The sequence below is a fragment of the Perna viridis genome, chromosome 7 (assembly GCF_037379345.1).
Source record: "Perna viridis isolate PV_CMFRI_1.1 ecotype Kerala chromosome 7, ASM3737934v1, whole genome shotgun sequence".
Classification (NCBI taxonomy): Eukaryota; Metazoa; Mollusca; class Bivalvia; order Mytilida; family Mytilidae; genus Perna; species Perna viridis.
This window is the reverse complement of record NC_142451.1, coordinates 13654215-13676221: the sequence shown is the minus strand read 5'-3', so window position 1 is coordinate 13676221 and position 22007 is coordinate 13654215. Positions and strand designations below refer to the sequence as shown.

General features: G+C 31.6%; 1 protein-coding gene across 1 annotated transcript; it reads right to left on the bottom strand.

Annotated features, from left to right (window-relative positions):
* Window positions 1-1316: 1316 nt before the first annotated feature.
* LOC148611402 (LIM/homeobox protein Lhx3-like) lies at window positions 1317-21800 on the bottom strand. Its single transcript, XM_088591916.1, has 5 exons — window positions 21642-21800; window positions 13796-13970; window positions 5714-5916; window positions 3388-3708; window positions 1317-3122 (listed from the first exon to the last, which is right to left on the bottom strand). The coding sequence occupies exons 1-5, from the start codon at window positions 21754-21756 to the stop codon at window positions 2761-2763; spliced, it is 1176 nt and encodes a 391-aa protein (XP_088448042.1). The 5' UTR covers window positions 21757-21800; the 3' UTR covers window positions 1317-2760.
* Between the last annotated feature and the right edge of the window lie 207 nt (window positions 21801-22007).

Below are 22007 nucleotides of genomic sequence, written 5' to 3'. Positions count from 1 at the left end.
GAATATGAATAAGAAATGTTTGTATTATTTAATTTATTCACTACCCCAAGTACCAGCATGACTAACAATTAGTTCCTTTATTTTAATAATTTAAACATTTTAAGGTTTTTTAATGAATAAAAACCCGCGTAATTCAACGAAATTTTAAATATTTACATATCCAAAATGGTTGTAATTGCCACCGATTGAAATGCTGAAAGCTACGTAAATGTCAATTATCCTTTTTCATAGCCACATAGTTGAATTTTAAAATTTATTTCAATCAATTGATGACATTTGACGATTTTTTATTTGTTTTTGAAGGTTGACACCAAATTGTATATTTTAATTATTCATGTTTTAATTACAAGTTTCATTAATTTATTCTCCTTTGTTTCTAGTATAAATTGGGACTTTCGTATATTTGTTGAATCTATTTAATGAATGTCTGATTTTTATTGTGTTTTATATTATTATCTATTTTGACATATATTTTTATTTATCAGATATCTTTTTATTTGAAGTCATAATCGTGAAATATTTATGTTTATATTTAAAAATATAAAAATGGTCAAAATTTCCCATCAGTTTAAATTTCATGTACTTTCAAAGTTATTATGATTATCTATTTAGTAACTTAATTTCGTATTTTGACTTGTCTTTTTTTCCCTGTACATAACATTTTAGTTTCATATCTTTTCATATTCTATTCTGGAAAAAAAAAAATCATCACTTTCAGATTCAATGTATTATTTAATTATCTGAAGTTTCTGTGGTTTATTTAATAAGTATTACTTTTTTATAAACTGGATATAGGTTTCATGCGTGCTAATTTTCCCGATTTGTTCACCGTCATGGATCTGATTTCTGCCGATTAAACGATTATCGACTTTATCTTTATCCAGCTATATTTATATTATTGTTTTAAATTTTTCGTTCAATGTCTTGACAAAATGTAATGGTGCATATTCGACCATATCATATGTGATAGTTCAGTTAACTGATACTTTACCTTGTAGTTTCGTGGACAAACCTGTTTTTTTTAAATTTTTTTAAAAAGTTTTTCTGTGTTGTAACCTCGTCGAAGTTGATGATTATAGTCCGTCTTTGTCCACTGGATATGTAATCGGTGCCACCTGAGAATTTCCAGGCGCCTGATAAGCCTGGTTAGTTATTTAAGTATTATTGAGCAACATTGGCTGATGTTAACTGCCAAGATTTTTATGGTTTAAGAACAGTAAGTTTTAGGTGTTTTTTTTTAAAGAATAAACAATGTGACTTTTGTCGTTTTGTTTATTACCAAATGACATTAAACATAAGGTAACTATTAATTAATCTATTTCCAATTTTATTTCAATATGGCATTATCAATACATTAAACGTCGAGTTTGTCTAAACAACAAAATAACAAAAGTAGACATATAAATAATAAATAAATAAATATTTGAGTTTTCAGACTGGAATGATTACATGAATTGCGATCGAGTAAAACTGAAGATACGAACCCCCTTTTAAGCGCAGAAACTAAATAATCAGCAATCTTTTTTGTTGTTGTTGCTATATTCTTTGTGCCTAGTGATAATTTTATGTTGAGCACTGGGCAATTCCTATAGGTTTAAATGACAATAAGATCAAATTGAAGTGTTATTCTCATATTTTCGACTTTTAGTATACATGTATAGACATCGCCGTGCTGTTCCACAAATTATTTCAGTTTAAAAAGGTGTGATAAACATTTCAAAAGCAAAATATCCAAATTATCAGATGTATCAAAAATACATATTTAAATCGCAATTATTTATTTTATTTAAGTGGTATGCTTTCTCACCAGTCCTTGCTTTTTAGAATTAATAATTAATAAGTTTGTTTTCTTAATCTATATAACAAAAAATAGCTATATCATTAGGATAACCTTTAAGATGTATAAATAATAAAATTGAATTAATCTCAAAATCCATACGAACAGTATAATTGTATTGAATTGTTGCTCATCGTTTGAAAGATATATTCATGAGTTCCCACAGTAAAGTGAAACCGCATGTTTGAAGCAATTTAAAAAAGAACGATAACTCCTGATTCGGTCAAGAACAATTTGTACTTTCACATATCGGTGTCAAAAGAAATTATAAGGTTGTAAATCATTCACAATTCAACGAGTACTAATATTCAGCATGCAACCATCTCATATTTTTTTCTATTTTGTCAAGAGAATAAACATATTAAAAAAAATGAAAAGTATACGACCAATAAATGGCATAGAACGAGGGCATTTTCATTAGTATTATTGAACAACTGATTAAATTTTAAGTATGTCATGTTTGACCTTAATTGCCTTTTGTATTTCCCAATACAACACTGTAAATCATATTTTAAACAAATAAACATTATTCTGCAATTAATCTGTATGAATTAATTATATTTCGGTTATCATCATAACTCACAGACATAATATTGCACATATCAGAGTAGACAACTAAAAAATATAAAATAAATAAATAATGTTACCAAAATATTGCACATTGAAATTAAAAGAACAAAAAATCAGTTTCATATATCATAAAAGCTTACGATTGACATTAGAAATAAAAAAACTATACATTATGAGTATTTGTTGCAGGGAATAGTTCAACTGTATATTTTAATCATGTTGATCAACATATCAAAACATCATACACTACTTCTTTTAGAGCTGGTTCTCACTAATCAATTTAACAATCTTACAGAGTTTTTTTTACTTCTAAATATACATATTTAGAATTTGACAATTTCTATAGTTTTTTTTTAGTAAACTTCGACATGACTTTGTGTATGAGGCGGATAGTCTGTAAAAGTATTGTTATTGTCGTTGATTTCATGGCCCATCATCCGAGGACCTCCGCCCATCATTGCCATATTTTCCATTGACAACAGATGTGAATTTGGGTGCGACATAGGAATGTTTGGTGACTGGCGTCCTATGAAGCCAGTAGAATTAGGTGGAATGTTTGTAAAATGTGGCCAGTTGTCCATTGGAGGTGTTCCGGGTGGAGCAACTGGTACCTGTCCCATATTTGGTTCCCTGTCCATAGGTTGACCCGAGCTGAACATATCACCAGATAATCTGCTGTTGTCTACATCATCAAGATCATCCATATCATCGTCAACTACAAATAAACGATGATAAGGTGAATGTTTGAAGCATTAAAACTGAGCGAGTATCCGTACTTATGCAATGTGAAATGAAACCTTTAAATAATGAAATAATAAATGATACGAGCTATAACACTTGTTCAACTCATATCTTAAGACAGATTTACTAACGTGTGTTAAATAATGAAGTAAAGTATCATATACTTATGTGTATGCATAATAAGACCTAACAGATGTGAAACAAGTTCCTTTCGTAAATGAAACTGTTAAAATACTTACTATATGGACAATCTATCAATCCGTCATCCGAACAATTGTCAGCACTCTGAGAGCTATCAGGGTCTCCATTGCGCTTAAGTTGTCGAAAGTACGGACTCCATCGTTTCCGACCCGCATCTTTTTTTAAACGTTTCTCTTTTGCTCTTCTATTTTGAAACCAAACTTGAACAACCCTCATATCAAGACCAGTTTCTGAACTGAGTTGTTCTCGCACGTGTCTGGCTGGCTTTGGACTTTCGTTGTATGCACGTTTTAAAGCTTCAAGTTGTTTTGCATTTATTGTTGTTCTAGGCCTTTTGTTTGCTGCATCTAAATCATATTCTGCAATAAAGTTTATTTGGGTGTTGTAAAATATATTTTGAGTCTCCAAACTATGATTTAATCGTTTTGATGGTGAAATAATTGTGTTTTAATTACAGATAATTAATTAATTAATTAATTTTTAATCTGTTGCAATTGATCTGTATTTTCTATTATAAATGTATGTTTATTATGTATGTTAAACATGACTATGTTAAAGATACGATGGTCGAACCAATGATGTAGCCCTTTGGTAGGGTAAGTCTTTTTTAATTGGGATAGTTCAGCTGTGATGCATTGTTCTTTATTTACATTCGCATTCGATTAGGGAAAAAAAGAATATTTCATTTGCTCGTAAAGTTGTCTGACGAATGTATAATTTACTCCCCTTGGGTAATGAAAATCATCATTTTTAATTTAAGTGTGTCATTTTGAGTGACAAAGTGTATCTAATTGCAGTTTGATTATAGAAAAAAACAGAGTCACCTTTTAAGGATTAAGCAATAATGGTGATCGATCACTCAGGATCGCAGGTGTCGGAAAAGATAAAGTATCTTTTACTCAGATGAAATTCTCTACCTGGAGCTACAATCCAGGTATTAAAATCAATTTATGTGGAATTTACCATATTCCATCATACCCATAGGACTTAACGTCAATCTCATAAGGACATATTACTCAAAGATACCTGGAACAATTTTTTTCAAACGACAGAAATCCCATATTCTTATTTTATGACTTGAGCGAGCATTGGCTTCGGATAACGGAATAAAGGCATCCTGGGAATTCGAAACTTATATGGTATTTAAAACCGTAATAATGCACACGATTCAAAAGGACGTGTGATTCAAGAGCAATTTTAAACCATTAAATATTAATGCCGAAATTTATAAAAAAAAAATATTGTCGTTTTTATGGTTATTTTGGATTGTATCTAAAAGCAGATGAAAGATAAAAAAAAATATTATACTGATAATGTTTTTGTAAATAAAAAATGAGAGCATAAGTTTAGATATTTATGAATAAGCGTATTCTAAAGCGTTATAAAGTACCAATTGACGGTTTTGAAATCCTAAATGGCCATTTAGCATTATTGTTTATATTGAATGTTGTAAGTGCTATTTCTTGGTCGGAATATTTTAATGCAAAAATACCATTTATTTTATAATAATATACATTGCAAATTCAAATAATTCTTAAATTAACAGAAAATATCATTCAGTTCTTCATTTTGTCTTCATTAGTGATAAATATTTCTCGTTGTATCTTGATAGATCGATTCATTTCGTCCAATTAGAGTTCTTGTTTAGTTTTCGACTGTTTTGTGCCATAATGATACGGACGAAAATTTTAATAAACGAACAACGTTTCTTAATTAATCAGAATATATTTAGTAGCACTAAAACAATAGAACTTTTACGTTTTAACACAAATATCAATCTATGTCACAATCGTAGTTTATAATTTTCATGAATATATTAACTTACAACCTTAATTTTTATTTATATCACTAATTGGTATTCATAAAAACTCATGTACTAAATCTTTTTGCTACATGTCCTTTTCCACGTTAATCATACATGCTCAAATGCATTACAGTGAAACTTTTTTTTATGATTTTGTATCTGACAAAAATTTTTCATTCAATGACCAAAATGTTTATCTGAACAGTTGGGTTTTTGTGGTAAATCCAAAACCTTGTTGTAACACTTAAGTGTGTGGTGACTGTACATGTGTATCTGAACATATTTTTCCAATTATGCAAAGCCCTTGCAGCCAATGCATTAAAAGGTACGTTTTTGGCCGTTTTATATCTGAACGCCACTTAGTTCTCTAATGATATAAAATCTTCGAAGACCAAATATTTGTCTGTTCGTTCGTTCGTTATTTATTTTTTTTGTATGACGTTTTGTTCCTTAACTCCGTTTCTATTGTAGTGATACGAATTCTTTAAAGACCATGCATTAAAAAGGCAAGTCTTTGATCGTAGTGAACTCTTGATATTTTTCGAACATAATTGAATTACCTCTAGCTTTGGCTGATTCGTAGTCAGTTTTACAGACAAGTTTTCTGTCTTCCATCAGATAGAATTCATCTCCTGTATTGAGCTGCCTACCACACATCAAACAGGCGAAACATTCTAAATGGTAAACATTATCTTGAGCCCGTCGAACTATTTCAGTTGGTGGTATTCCCTTTTCACAACCTGCACATTTAGTACCATATCTCCTGAAAAATATAGTAGAAAAAGTCATGGCCTAGTCTAATAATAGCCATTATTTAAGATTTAAATGTTAAATATCCGAATTAAGAAAAATAAATAATTTTTGTAAGGATTCGACCTCGATTATCAAAGAAAAATTAGTATTTTCTATGAGAATTTTACAGCACATATAGTCATTACGAAAGTTTCGACTAAGATCGAAAAATATGAAAAAACAAATATCTGTTTTAATAAGACTGTGTCTGACAATTTTTATCTGTAAACATCAGTAAAAATTTTGATTTCTGTATACCAATTGTACACTCAAAACAAATTCTAGTAATTGTTGTTTTTGTACAAGACGCCCTTTTCCAAACTAAGAGCAACAAGAACCCAATCATTTAGTCTTAGCAATAGAAGCTTTTCTTAACCCGCTTGTTATTGTAAATATTATCATTTCGATGAGACGTTTTGTTATGGACATATTCTCTTAACTTATAAATACTTTGCTCAATAACTGATGTATCTGATTAAACCGCCTATTCAATTGGTAACCCTTACCATACTTCGCTAAACCAAGACCGGAAAGTCAGATGTTTTAATTAGTATTTGAGATCGGAGTCTTTTTATCGGTCTTATATTGCCACCAATCTTTTAATGTCCCTGGTTATAAAATCTTTTCTGCAAATTTAATGGTTTCTTCGGTGAATAAAGTTGGATTCAGTGTCTTGTCTAGTCACAAAACAAATAAATAACTTCATGGAACCATTGTGAGCATATAGAGGCTATATATATCGAAGCCTTATTAAAAGATGCAGGAAATATTTTGTTTTAGATGGGGACAAGACGGAAATTATCAGACGGTTCTGACGAAAAAAATACATCCTATTTAAGTTTATTATGTGCTTTGTGTATCTTTAGACAGAAAATCGTTGGTTAGTTTTGGTTTCTCAGGTTGAGATATTCACGAAGTCACAAGCATACAAAAACTTAAAAAAAAATGCAATTACATTAGTTCAAGTAGCAATATCTAGGCCGGCTGTGTAGTTGCTGTTTCGTTCATTTATATTATAGAAATATAAGCAAACTGTTTAATTCTTTTTTGAAGAAAATAAAAAAAAGAAAATATTTGGAACGTCTTCAAAACCATAATAGTAAATGCATCGAATGTGTCTATTTCTAAGCGCTTTTTTCCCTATCCCATAAGTTGTGCATCTAAGATGAAACTATCAGAAACAAGCAAGGACACAATTCGCCTTCAAAACCGAGGCAATCGACATAGAAAGCAAGTTATTGGTAGATGTTCTGTGCATTTATTAGATTCCACTCAATCAAAATATTTTAGTCATCCTTTCGCTTCAGATCATAACTTCATTCCCTATTGTTTGTTATTCTCATTAATCATGACACATTAAGAAAAGCAAACAACGCAGCTCCTTTGATATTTTCAAATTTTTACATGGAGGAAAAACTATATACAACAAGAAATCATTAATAGCAATAACTGCGCTCTATATTCTTCCGCTTCATTTAATGTTTACGAAATATTCTAGAAAGTGGTGTCAAGAAATTTCATTTTTTTCTACATGTCTTAATCCCTTGTATGTTTGACGTGGAGGTTTTCAAAAGCGTATGCTGTGGTAATTTTAAACATTAAAGTGAATATGAATTATTCAGTCTGCGTCAAGAAGAGGCAACTAATCACATTACAGAAGACAATTCATTTGAGAGAAGTGTAAATGAGGAATGGAGGAGAATATTGCCGGCGGGGAAAACATCAACAAACCATAATTAATTAATGGCATATCTATCGAAAATACTCCAGAGTGTCAGTTTTATCACGCAACAAATAATTTCCATCCAGACTCTGGAAGTAATATTGCGCTTCAAAAAGTTTCTTCATATACATTATTAAATATGGATTTTTCTCTATATTTTATTGCATTGACCTATGAGTTGCACAATAGGGTTAACGCTTCGTCAAGTGATATAAATAGGACGAAAATATCAAATACAGACACAGAAACATTTAATATTATACGATCAGTTAAAACAAAAAACAGAAGTGATCACTACATACATCCATTCACTAAAACATGTATTATATGTGGCATCATCACAAACATATGAAGCAAAAAAGATTCCTGCATTATGACTTACTTTTTATGATTTTATTGCTGAAACAGGACGCATATAGAGATTTACACTCAGCGTTTATTTGACTTAGTAAGAACATTAGTACAGTAATATTCATGTTGATGTAAGAGGTATAAAAGATAAGGTTCTAAATTCATTTCACTGTCGGTCATTATTATTGTAGTTCAAATGAAATATCGAGCTTTTCAGTATTTCAGTATTTTAAGACAGTCGCATTTTGTCTGTTCGTCTGTCCACCCGTGTTAAGTTGTCGCACCGTAACATTACGGCCTTTTATCTTTCCTTAACTTATTAACCGTTTGTTATGGTGGGCTCAAGGGTGTGTTTACTTATAAAAGAAAATTTTGACGAGTCTTGGCATTTTTTAGTTTGCTTCAATGTAGGGTCGGGCGTATCATACTCTCATGGGGCAACTGGTGTCATTTGAGTTCAAGTGATAAGACACTTGAAGCTAAAATATATAACTCGGACACTGTAAATGAGAATTAAGTGTACTACTAAACTGACACAGAATAACTAATAATGGTCTCCGATCGATAAAATGTGTCCAATTTAATAACGAGGAGTGGTTAAGTTATTTCTCCTTAGTTTACCCTCCTTTCATATTGGAATAGTCATGTGTATTTTGTATTATTTTATACCGCACAAGTATGTTCTTATAACATCCGGAGTCCTGGTTATAACGTATTTTCTTTCCTACATTGCGTATGTTTTGGTAACAACTGCGTTGTCTATATATGTCGACCAAGATGTGAATTCTTTTCCAGGGATTCCATGATTTCACCTGGACGCAACCTTTATTCAGTCATTCATTATTTGTACATTTATGCGAATTACGAATGGCTCTTAACAAGAATAGATTATATTAAAAATTACTTAATTTCTAGCTATATTTCGATTTCAGTAAATTCAAAAATAAAAATTGCATATGATTGGTAGACAGATGCGACCAGGTCCGTGCAAACACTAATTAATAAATGGTCATGCAGTCAGTATTATCTGAATAGAATTGGATAATTTGTTTACAACATGCTAGAACACGTATCGTACACAGAAAATTCTGTGTGTTTATTTGTATTACTTCACAAAAGGATTTAGCAATTGTTATTCCTGTTTTCCATTTTGGAAAATAAATAAATCAGAATATTAATTATATTAAGAACAATAAGCGAAATACAAGTTGCCAGAAACCATGAAGGTCAAAGGCAACACACTTATAACGCATGTCAACCAAATTATGTGAACCCTCCCCCCCCCCAAAAAAAAATGATTTTGTACATTACAATTTTAATAAGAAAAATGCCATTCACACTCATTCGGCATCAGCGGTGCAGTATTTAAGTTATAATAATATAGTTTTTTATGTGCTTGGACTTAATGAATTCAAGTCAAGCAATAACTTTTGCCACAATAACGTAGGATAAAATGCAACTATTTGCACTTCTGTACAGGCGACTTTCTATTTTACGCTTTGATCCATTTTAAAAACTTTTAATGTGCTATGCGAGATCACGTGTATTGACTGTTAACTTCAGCATTAAACAAAGACTACCAATCTCCGTTTTCCTAGTGAAATATGAGAAAAAAGGTGTTTGAGAGTCTGACAAGATATATTTAGCAGTTAGTCAAATTACACAAAGACAGAACTTTACATAATCTTTTTAAGATGTATTCTAACTGGTGTACATATTCAGGTTTAATGTTGTTCAGTAATATGACCAAAAGATAACCTGACTAGTATCAAGAGCTGAGAACTTTATCAGGAAATATGAACACGGGGATATATCTAAGTGTATGCATACTTAATTTTGAAAGAAGAGAACATGGCAATAAAAGGGTGGAAAGTGGACTCGACCTGGTGGTCATTGAACGAATTGTATAACTGTTAAGTTCACAAGATATCGCCATACATGCTTCGTTTTATCTGGGATAAAAATAAATCGAAAATATATGTACTTAGCCATGTAAAGGTGTGTAGAAAAACTCACCGAACATATGGTGGATGGTATCAATTTCATAAAGAATCTATAATTTTACCTAAAAAGTGCAACAATCTAATGTTTAACTAAAAGTAGGTATGTGGTCTGTAAGTGTTTCTGAATAAGATATAAACGTAAATTGGGAAGATTTTGGACGTACAGGAATCACCTCCTGTTTGATATTAATAAAGACTGCTGCTGAGCCTAAGCAAACTTCTACAACTTCATTTATTGCACAGAAACAAATTAGTAAATAGAAACCCGTTAATATCGCACTCATGACAGGATAGAACGTTTAATTTTCTTTATGAACACTCGACCGTCGGAAGAACAGTTTTTAAATGAAAACTTACATGTTGTAATACTAGCGTCAAGGCAAACAAAACAATAAGATATGGCTTTAAAATCATTGAAGTGATCAAGCAGACAAAGAGGACAATGTAAACAAATATAATGCTTGTTGATATTCTTCAGAAGTTCTATAGCTTCCTATCAACTTAGGTTTGTTACTGATTTTCAAGTCACCCTCGCTTCCTTTTGAATTTGAAAACGAAAGTATTGTACTTGCAAAGTAAAAAAAAAAATAAATCCCCCGAATATCGTTCATTCCGACCTACACGATGAATTACATCAAGATGAAACGGTATACACGTGCTTCAATTTGTAGTCAATCAAATACGCTAAATGGTTTCAACGGAAGAAGGCCAGGTTATGTAGTGGTTCTTTATTTATTATTTTATACAGAACAGCTTAAAAGAAGAATACCCGAGAAATATAGTAAATCCATTAACTTCTAAAATATGAATGACCGCGTATTTTTGTTTTGAACTTAATGTAAATGTAAATGTGCTTTACCTTGATTGGTTACTATCATAGGTTACCCACGATAAGTTGTAGGAACTAGAGCATTGTAATCGCGTGCGGCAAATCGTGCCGTTTGTAAAGATCGTTCAGACGCACTATGTACAGCAGAAATGTGTACTGCCCGCATTCTGTCCGCTTAAAACAATTCGTGTTGTGTATTTGTAAATTTGACTGTCATACTAAAATTTAAAAATGCCATGTACAATTTTGCAAATAATGTTCGACGTAGATTTTGAGACTTCCAGAATATTAAACGGCCAACGAAGTTTCAAATACTTGAATAATGTAGACAAAAAATCAACGGTGGAACTATCAAATCATTGAGTTGAGAAACGATTTGAGGAAAATCTAAAATGAGACTCTACAAGTCAACAGAACGGACCACAATAATGCAGTTATATGAAAATACTCTGATTTAAGGCATACGAAGATTACGACTTTCATGAATCACCTCCAACGCTATTGCATTTTATACAAAACCGTTACGATTTACAGACGTTTATGTTTTCATATTCTACTTTAGTTTTTCGGTGATGTCTTAAAACTCAATCCCAATATACATGTACCAAATTACAGTTGGTTTTAAGAAATTCAAAAATATTTCTGATTATTGTTTACAAAGAGCATGTTGAAAGTTTAACGAAGTACTAGACTCATATTGGAACAAAGAAAATATTTTTGTCTTGCATTATTTTTGTAACATTGAATTCTGAAGATGAAAATCCGATTAGAAGATCAATGTTTAGGTTACCTTCTATCGTGTGGTTGCAAGGTATTTTGTTATAATTCTGGTCAGTTCGATATCCTGTCGAAAGTTTAATACTACCTGAATCAATAAGATGCTTTGTTCCATGACTAAAATACCTGCTACCTTAAGCATATTACAATGAAATACACGTGCAATATAATCTTATGTTATTATCCGACATGCGAATTTCCATGGATTTATAAAATATTTCCCCGTATTTTCTGTTGGATTGGTATACATTTCTTAACAAATTGTTTCCTTACACGCAGCATTCCATTGATTTTGTATTCGTTTTTCAACATTATACTTATAAGAACGCAGTATCAGTCACGACCCCTCAAACATGACGATAAGTACTACATGACACAGTCTGTCTGTTTAATCAGCTGCCTTACTTAGACCGCGCGTTCTTTCTCCTCTTTTTTTTTTCAGACCCTCATCGGAATTGAAATTCCTTATCTTTATATTACTATATGACTGAAAGGACTGAAGTCTTGTCTTGATATCATTTTTTTCCTGTAGTCATTGATGACATTAACACATGGTAGAATATTACAAAAGTATCTATACTCCAAGTAGATAAAACGGTAATACGTGCAAACATTATTAAATTGTCAGTCGGTCAGTCAGTTTGAGTTCAGTCTGACAAATAACCACAGCATTTCAGACAGAATAGCTGAGGAAACATATTGTAATGACCATAGAAACCAGCAAGAGGTCTGCTGAAACAATTTGGTTTACCGTGTTTCAGTAGGCTGTTAGAGTTCAATAACTTAGATAGATTATTCACAAAAGTTTGAATGAAACGTTTGCAAATTCGCTGAATAAACGCTGATCGTAAGGTCGTTTGGACAGGCCTACAGATCGTGAGGACACATGAAACCTTCCTCGTGAACCTCGTGTGTTTCTGCATATTAGCCGACCAGAAAACATTGTAAACGTTATTAAACTTTCAAATAGTTGTTTTGTGTGAATTGATTGGTGAACAAACTACTTGAAATGTAGATATAAAACTGTTCGGTACAGTATGGAAGTACCACCATTGTATGAGACTCCTCCTCCTCGAAAAGTAAGTTAAGACCCAAGGTGACTTTAGGTAACCCAGATAAACAATCTGTTGGGTCATACGAAAATATTTCTTTAGGCACTTTTATTATTGTTTTATTAAATGTTGACAGATCTTGAACACTAACGGGAAGAATTGAATATTTCCAGCAAGGCTATTTTGGCAATGCGGATTCAGTGTAGTATAATTGACAAGCGACCGGGATTACTTTTGTCCCATGTATCAGATATTTTCTAATAGTATTAACTATTTAAGAAGATTATTTGAGTTCAGCACAGATCGAATGCAATGGTAAAAATTTACAATAAATCTCTACAAAGAATATTTGAAGCCAATACTTTAATTGCATTCTTTGCTCAGGTCAACCTCTTGTTAAGACAAGGCTGTTTTTAGGCTTTTGGTGAAACAGCATTTCTCTTACACACTGAAGCTTTCTTTATTTTTAGGTTGATAGGAAGCGACAAATCGTTGTTGAACAAATTTTTGCACAAATATGAAACTTAACTATTTTGTTTTCATGACAGTACTACACCAGACGTTTCAAGTGTGCAAACCTTAAGAGACAGTTGCATTAGATTCTTATATTTTCAACCAGACACCTTAGCCAAATTCAATGATTCCACCGGTAAACCTTAACAATATATGCGCCGTTCTATGAAATATCACGAACACTCACACATTTCCCTCGTTTGCGAGTTCATAAGGCCGAGTCAATCAAATCAATTAATATGTATTTTAAATGAAAATAACAAAAAAAAAAAAAAAAAAAAAACAAGCGAAAATGTTGCTTTGGACAATAAGTTGAAGCAAAACTTGAACTATATCTTTTTTTATTTTCTCAAAATTTATCCCCAGTTCAGACCATTCGATAGATTGCTTTGAAATTCGTTGCCGTTTTAAAGGTTCTAAGTATTGTATTTATTATATGCTCGTACACACATTCTGTTTAGTTGACATTGTATGTAGACAGTTTCATTTAAACTGACTTAATCAAAGCAACAAATGCTCAACTACTTCTGACCCTTTATAAACTGTAGGGTCAGTTCATGTCCTTTTCAAATCATAATATCTCCTTGTGCACAGATACTTACCTGAAGAAATCATCCTTACAGTACACCATATCTCCCTTTGAAAAACATTTGTCACTGAGCTGTAGTTTACAATCCGAGCACTTCAAGCATTTAGAATGCCAAGAACGTTCCAAAACTTTGAGAATGAATCTGTCCAGTATAGGTTCCCCGCATCCAGCACACTTTGGTATGGCAGCTGTGTGTGAAAAAACAACATAAGATGCATTTTAAAAAGGTCTTAATCTACCCATTGTAATAGACTTTTTAAGCTTATTTTTATTATATTACACAGAATGCAACTACTCAGCCATTCTGGTTACACAAAAGAAAAACTTTTTAGTGTAACGGAAATGACCGAGTAGTTCCGATTTGTGCTGTTACATTGTAATTGTTTATGGCAATGTTGACGTCTGTCTTGATCATGAACATTTTTCGTAAATTGAATTAAATTGTACAAGTATACAATTAATGTATAATGCAAACTGATGGAACAATGTGTGCTGATATTCTTTGATTATACATCCAGGGCTCTCAAGAAATTTTGTAATTGTCTTTGATCATCCCATGCTCGGGGTTTTTAGAGGTTTTACTGGTCAGATGTACATAAATTTGACTCTATTCCAATATGACCTTCAATATTAAATATTACTTTATGTAGAATGAAATAAACTGAGTGTTTTGAAATCTTTTCCAAAAATAAATATTAATAACGGATATTTCATAAATTCATCGTTGGCAATGACAATGAAGACAACTAGTTTCTGAATGAACGGTATTAATAAAATAACTATTAATTAAAGGGAGGCTATAATTTTGTTAGATAATTGTCGACAAGTCGTTTAAGCTTCTAGAAAACCGATGGCCTCCGGATACCGTACATGGAATTAACACCATACTGAACACAGCAGACTACCATTGTTATATGACCGCGCCATCTGTTGACGGAAAATTCTCCGAAACTAAAACAGACATTGATACTACTATTTTGATCGAACCACGCAGAGATGTGTGATGCTAAATACACGTTTTAAGAAGGCAATGAATAATGTCCTCTTGTTTAAGTTAACAATGGCACCAATAATTTATTCATAGACGTGTTTTGTTATGAAATATGTATCCAGATTGTTTAAGATGGGTTCTTCTTAGATCTCCAGACGAATATCATCTCCGCAATGACTTAAACGAGCTTAAAGATTTTTTTTAGTACTTTGCGTTTGTTACATTTATGGTAAATTTTAACATTTCTGATTATCATTTTTTTTAAATTTTAATGCAAGTGGTCCAAGTTTCAGTGATCTACGTACCTAAGAATTTTAATCAAATCATTTAATCCATACACATAGTTTATTCATGTTCCAATGTGCATGAAAACAATTTTTATTTGTCGATAAATGAAATGATCAATATTCACGTACGCCAAAAACTGGAATAGACCCTTTTGTACTAACGTTGGGGCAGTCGATGAGCATGCGTAGAGCATGCTCGATATACACTTCCGCGAGGAAAATTCGTTTGTTCTACCCAAGCTCTACCTCGCGGAAGTGTATATTGAGCATGCTCACCAAATTACCACAAAAGGGTCTATAGTTATGACGGTGAATATTATTTTCTGTAAATTTTAAATGAATAAAATAAAAACTATTTTTATGATTAACTAAAGGACAAAATATCTAGTTATCTTCCCTTTTCATAATTGGTCAAAGGGTCTTCTTTGGACACCGAAAAACTAAAAACCATTATTTTGCAAGAAAATGAGTATGCTATTCAAATCGCATGACATTGGAAGCACTTTTTGTTTTAGTTGGTAGCTGAAAAAACTATCTAAAATAGACACAAAAATATGATAAAAAAATTGAAAGTTCACTCCAAGTCGTTCATGCAGATATCTAAAATGGGAAGACATGATACATGAGTCGTAGTTGGCTTTAAATGATATTATGTCTTTTAAATATTCAAAAAACCCATATTTGACATTACTAAAACTATGAAACTGAACTTTTATGGCTTGCCTAGCCTTATATTTTACACCAAGCCCTGCTTAACATTTATCCTGCGAAATCTATATATTTAATATCTTTTTAATGACTAGCTCGAGGACTATGAAATCGGCTTCATATAACATAAGTTGGAGATTAACGCCATCAAAGGAACAAATAAAGTAACTTTATGCCATATTTCTGCACATAAGGACATTGCAGTGTCACCCTCCTCGACAATAATACAGGGTCAATTTTTGCTCGACCCTTGTCCATTGATTTTCGCTCCTTCATAATGACCAGTTTTATGTCTTGAGTGACGTGGTCACTTCTGGGATGAAATGAAACTGACCCAAGACAGCACTTGAGAATTAATAAAAGCTAGAATGTTGACCTCGACTTCACGAGTGCAATTTATCACTTGAGATGAGCCAAGTGATCAACGCCTATTGTGGGGCACCTGTTCAATGTGATAGAACCCAGAGGACTGTACATCACCTGGTATGAGACAGAGTGACGACAATGGAATTATACCCTGTGGTTACAGAAATGTATCGAAACATTGGTAATCTGTTAACTATAACAAATTATCATCGGAAATTATTTAGGTTAAAAACGAAAAAAAAGGCTCACTATAAATTATGGCGAATGTTTATAAAAATAAGACTATTTTATAAAGTATTGATATTAAATTCCTTGTATGGTAATTCATACTGTTTGACATCTATTTAACTTGGTGCAGTAAATACTATTTGCAATGAATGATTTCATACACAATAGAATATATTTCATTTTTTTTTTGGATAATTTTCGTATTAAACTTAATGGGAACGACTGTTATACTAAAAGAAAATTCAAAATACTTTTTTGTTCTTGAAACATTTTCCAATTTCTCAAAAATTCACCCAAATTAAGGCACGTATGCTTCAGATGACCTTTAACAATTAAATTTACATTGTAAATTTAAAGACAGCAACTGAAATATTTTTACTAAAAGGCAAAATTAGTTTCAAGATAATTTGAATAAGAATGGAAATGTAAATAGGAAAGTTACAGAGCCTATAAACTGCGCTTGACATCTGTGTATTGTGTATGAAAAGACAACAATCCATTTAGGAAAGCTATTTTGAATTGTTTTCCGTCCCATCGGAATTCCTTTTGTCGTTTCAAACTTTACTTTCGGAAGCCTCAATGTTTTGGTGAACGTCTGACACGTGGCAAACAAGTGTGACTTGGTAATAAAGTCAATGTTTGACATTGCTACGGTTTCAGATCCCATGCGACTGCAGTAGTGCGCCGTCGGTTGGCACGTGAATAACATCTGGGTAGTTGAAATTCAACTTTTCGGAGAAATTTTGAAGTAGACTGATTCCGCAACTTGGTATGACTGTGACAAAATTGATGTACTTTGAAGTTTTCTAAAGGATTTTTTAGGGAAAAAAACACGTTTTTCCGATGATTTTTATGATAAATGGTACAAAGATAGGGGAAGCAAAATATCAAGTAATCAGAAGTATCTTTTGATCATCTGCTGTTAGGAAAGTTGAATTTAATGGTGCTATAAATTACTGCAAGCCTAAGGCATTCGTCCGAATAAAACGCTTTTGTTTATTTTACTTGCTATATTAAATTTACATTTTCTCGATGCATTTCACGGCCGATGACTCGCGTGATAATATAACAAAGCTTAAAACCGTTACTCCGTTCAATAAAAAGGTAAATTACTTCCTAGCTTCGGAAGTTTTATCTTTTAACTTGCAGGAAATATTTTGTTTTCAATCTTGTACCAGTGGAGACCATACTATTCATTGCCGCTCGATATTGTTTCCGATTTTATCTTTTTTACGCATTGACGAGTTCGCCGTTAGCATGCAGACGGATTGATGGCAATTGCTTTCGAGACCTTTTTATTTCTGTTTCACCTGAGTTTTATTTTGATCATTGTTCCATTTCTATGGTTTTCAGGTAAAATTATGGATATTAAAGGACTAAGAACTATTGCAATTAAAATAATGTTTGTTTTATTCCAATACAATTTTCTATTTCTATGGTTAAGAGGTAAATATATTGGTCCAGATCAAAAGCATTTTTTTCATCAGAAAACGAAGTAATCTATATCTTGTTAATAATAAAAATCAATCATATTTATTATCATTTAAATACTTATTTCATATGATTCGGATTATCCTTAAACCTTTTATTAAATATTACTAGTCAAATAAATGTAAAAATATTCTTTCTACGTTTTTATTTTTTACAGATAATTAATAGGAGTTACATGTGAGTATTCATAGACAGTCCTTTCATATATTTTACAAATGGTTAAATATTGAGCTTTTTCATGGTAGCGTTATTGCAAGTGAATCAAAAATTGATTCTAGCTATGGTATACAGCCAACAAACGGAATACCAACAGATAAAGAGGACAATATTCCAGCCATGGTAAACAGCCAACATACGGAATAACAACAGATAAAGAGTGGACAACATTCCAGCCATCGTAAACAGCTAACAATCGGTATCCCAACAGATAAAAACTGGACAATATTCAAGCCATGGTAAACGCATGTAAACTGGGACACGGCTCCATGCCGCGTTTACTTAAAAAAAAACCCAATAAATTATTGAATCACAGTATTTGTGATTCTGTTGTTTCTGTTTTATACAAAAGTTACTGAAATTATTTAATAATGCCACCTTCAAAATTTCTTTTAAAAAATTCTTAGCATAGCATAACTCTAGGTTTGAACAAAATATGGATTTAAAGAGAGAAATCAATGAATTATCATTATTCTTTTTATTTTTTATATGTACTTTAAAGACTAAAAAAGCCTACGAAACCTGCCATTTGCCCTTTTCACATCTAAAACACACACATCCATGCCCCTCGTGATAATTTGTGTAAAAGTCATTGTTATACATTGAATTACTAATGATCATTGATTTGAGAATTTGGTAGAAACAAGCGATTTTCCGTGTTGAAAGTGCTTAAAACCTTAGAGGTAAAAAAAACTATGTTATCTGTCACAAATGATCGACAGAGCATGTCGGGATAACGGTTTTTCTATTGCACGTGCCCCAAGGTACCGAACGCGTGCACGCTATTTAATAGCGCACCTGCTATATCATTATTATAACTTAACTATAAATTTAACAAATTTTGAACAAAACGCCCACCTGAACAGTATAAAAGTTTGAAACATCCTATTTGATAAAGCAATAAAATAGACTAAAATACAAAGCCATTTAAAACACAATATCATTCATGACGAGCACCGTCTGATTAGTGGACTGTGACTTTTGATCTTATAATGACATTTTACATGCTTTTAATTCAGTCGGGTAAAAGGAGTCGCCTCATTACTCTTAATTTGTAATTTAATCCTACGACTTCAAAATAAAAAAAATCTTGACCATCAAAATGTTGATCATGTGACTGTCTATTTTTATAATCACGATGAAAGAATCAGTCAACTCTTTTTCTGCGTAATAGAGTTTTTCTAAGTTATAGGTCTTTTTCAAATTTAATGTTGTTAATATTTTTTAATTTAATCTAGGAATCATGTAATAGACGGATTTGTATGTATCTTAGCACGTGTAATTTCTAAAGATATTATCTTTATGCAGAAGGTAAAATATCGTGTACCATAGTCTTATTGTTCAGACCTAGCAATAATCCAGTCTATAAATATTTTTCAATTGGCGAGAAATAGTTTTAATTTTAGCTAGTTTTAAAGAGTGAATAAGGATATGTTTCATTTAAAGGGATCACCATTTTCGTGAAGAATTCAAAAATTGATAAATTAGATATTTTTCTTTCAATTTTGATCTGTTTTACACACTTTTTATTCAGTGACATGGTTATCAATATAACATTCTAAAATATTACAACATACAGTTCGTATTTCATAATTGTAGAAAACGGTATTTTGACTTTTTTACTGGTCGAAATTCTCGATACAGGGATTTATGGTAATCTATTGTTGTTTGCTTACACGAAATAAAATTGATATTCAACCAAACAGGGAAAGGGGCTGTAAATAAAGGATAATAATAAAATTAGCGAATTAATAAACTCTCAGCATTAGTCAAAAAGTCTGTATAACAAAGCAAAATCAGGTAAGTTACCAACCAAAGAATGAAAAAAGTAATTATGAGGGTCAAAATCACTGATAAAATATAGGCAGTAGAAAATATTCTATGGAATAGTGAAAAGAAAGTTCGTAACAACTTGCAATATCCGGGCAAAAATCGGAAAGTTCCAATCCATCGCAATAGCCCTGACTTGGTACAGGCATTTCCAATATATAAGGTGGGCTGAGCCAAGTTATTTCATCCTTTTCGAAATTTTAACATTGTGTAACAGCTTTAACTACTACATTTTCCGGGAATTTTTTTCCTGGTTTTTATTGGCAATTGTAATGAACTTAAAATGAGTCCAACATGATTAAACAAATAAAAAGCTCACTTTCCGTAATCTTTAAAACTCACAATTTGATGTGTTTAGCGCAGTGTTAATTATCTCCACAGTTCTGGTTACATTTCCGTAGCCACATGAGTTTGAGTAAAAAAAAAACAACACAAAACATGCCCATTTCTTCTGTTATTACTGCGAAGGAATTGACCTAAAAGCCGTTAAAGTAATATCAAATTATATGATAAACCCTCCTCTTACATTTAAAAATAATAAAATAAGAGGGAGTTGTAATTATGTACATGTATGTTATATTTTTATAGAAATAATGTACATAGTAGAAGAAAAGTAGTATAATGAAATAATCATTTATGTTGACTTGACTAATTCTTTGTTAAAAACTATCCATCTCGTCATAATACTTTTATTAATTTTATCACTTTGTATTCAAAAATTGATTCCATCAAGTGACATCATAATAAGAAAATTATTACAAAAGATAGTTATTATTAATCAATTAGAAAAAGAGTCGTATTTTTATTTAAATATAATCTTATCTCACATCTAAAACTAACAAATAAACCAAGACTCGCTTGAATATGGATCCGCCGACTCTGACCACATACACCCGCATCTGTTAAATATCTCCGTCAATTTTTAATTGAAATTTAATTCAGTTGGACACCCGTCCCTTGAATTGGTTTAACTATGATACAAATTGTGTCAATTATTTTCTTCTGTTGGTGTGAAAATTTCAATCTAATGCAAAATTAATTTTATACCAACAAAAGGATATCAGAAATAAATTACATTTGGTTCCAAATAATCATGTATAGTTCCGAAAATTGAATTGAAATTTTAACATCCGGCATATCTTATTTATCGAAATGCTGGTCCTAGATAATTAATGTAATATGTTATTATTTCCGAATCCATGATGGTAACATAAGCGTTTAATACGAAGCACATTATAACTGATGTAATTCGGTTTCACAATCGGGTTATCATTAATCCAAAATTTTACAGTGAAATTAAACTTAACAAAAACAAGCAAACAAGCAAGTATTTACCATTTCAATTCTTCCATCGAATAATTGTTAAAACACATGTCAATTTATTTGAAATTGAAAGTTCTACCTTAAACCACCGATATCAGATGACAAAGCAATGAAACAAAATCAGTTCAACAATCCATCACAGTTACGTCAGGCTATGGCAAAAGTTAATCAAATTCAATGTAAGATCAAGTGACTATAATCAGGTTTTAATTTGCAAATAATACCAAAACAAAATCCTTATTTAAGTAATTACTTTAAATAATTTGTATTATCACTTTCATTGACACTTCCGTTACAAATTAATTTGATTCCGGTCCCGATACGGCTGAAAACCAATAACTGACAATTTAATATTGAAAAATACAACGGACAATCAATTTTTATTAATAAAGGAAAAGGGGTATCAAATATGCCCTTACCTTCTAAGAACTTGTTCCGACTCAACATATCGGAAAGAGCTGTGCGCGTTGGGCTTCCTGGACTTTCTGTATGGAATGCTGAATTACTAGGAGACAAGTCCGATAATGTGGACATGCTTCTATTGAACAATTTTCACAATTTTCCCCACTTGTACACGAATTTTTCAGAATGAAAACAAATTTAGTTTTTCTTCAGAAAGTCAATTCTTAATACTTTATGCCAACTCTAATTGGTTGAAAAAGTCTGGCATCAGCCACTAGAATCAAATGACAATAGGCCATGAATATTTATAAGTTATTGATTTCGAAGGTTCAGTCAATAGCGCTAGGTGTTATAGTGATTGCGATCGGATTGACCCACGGTTG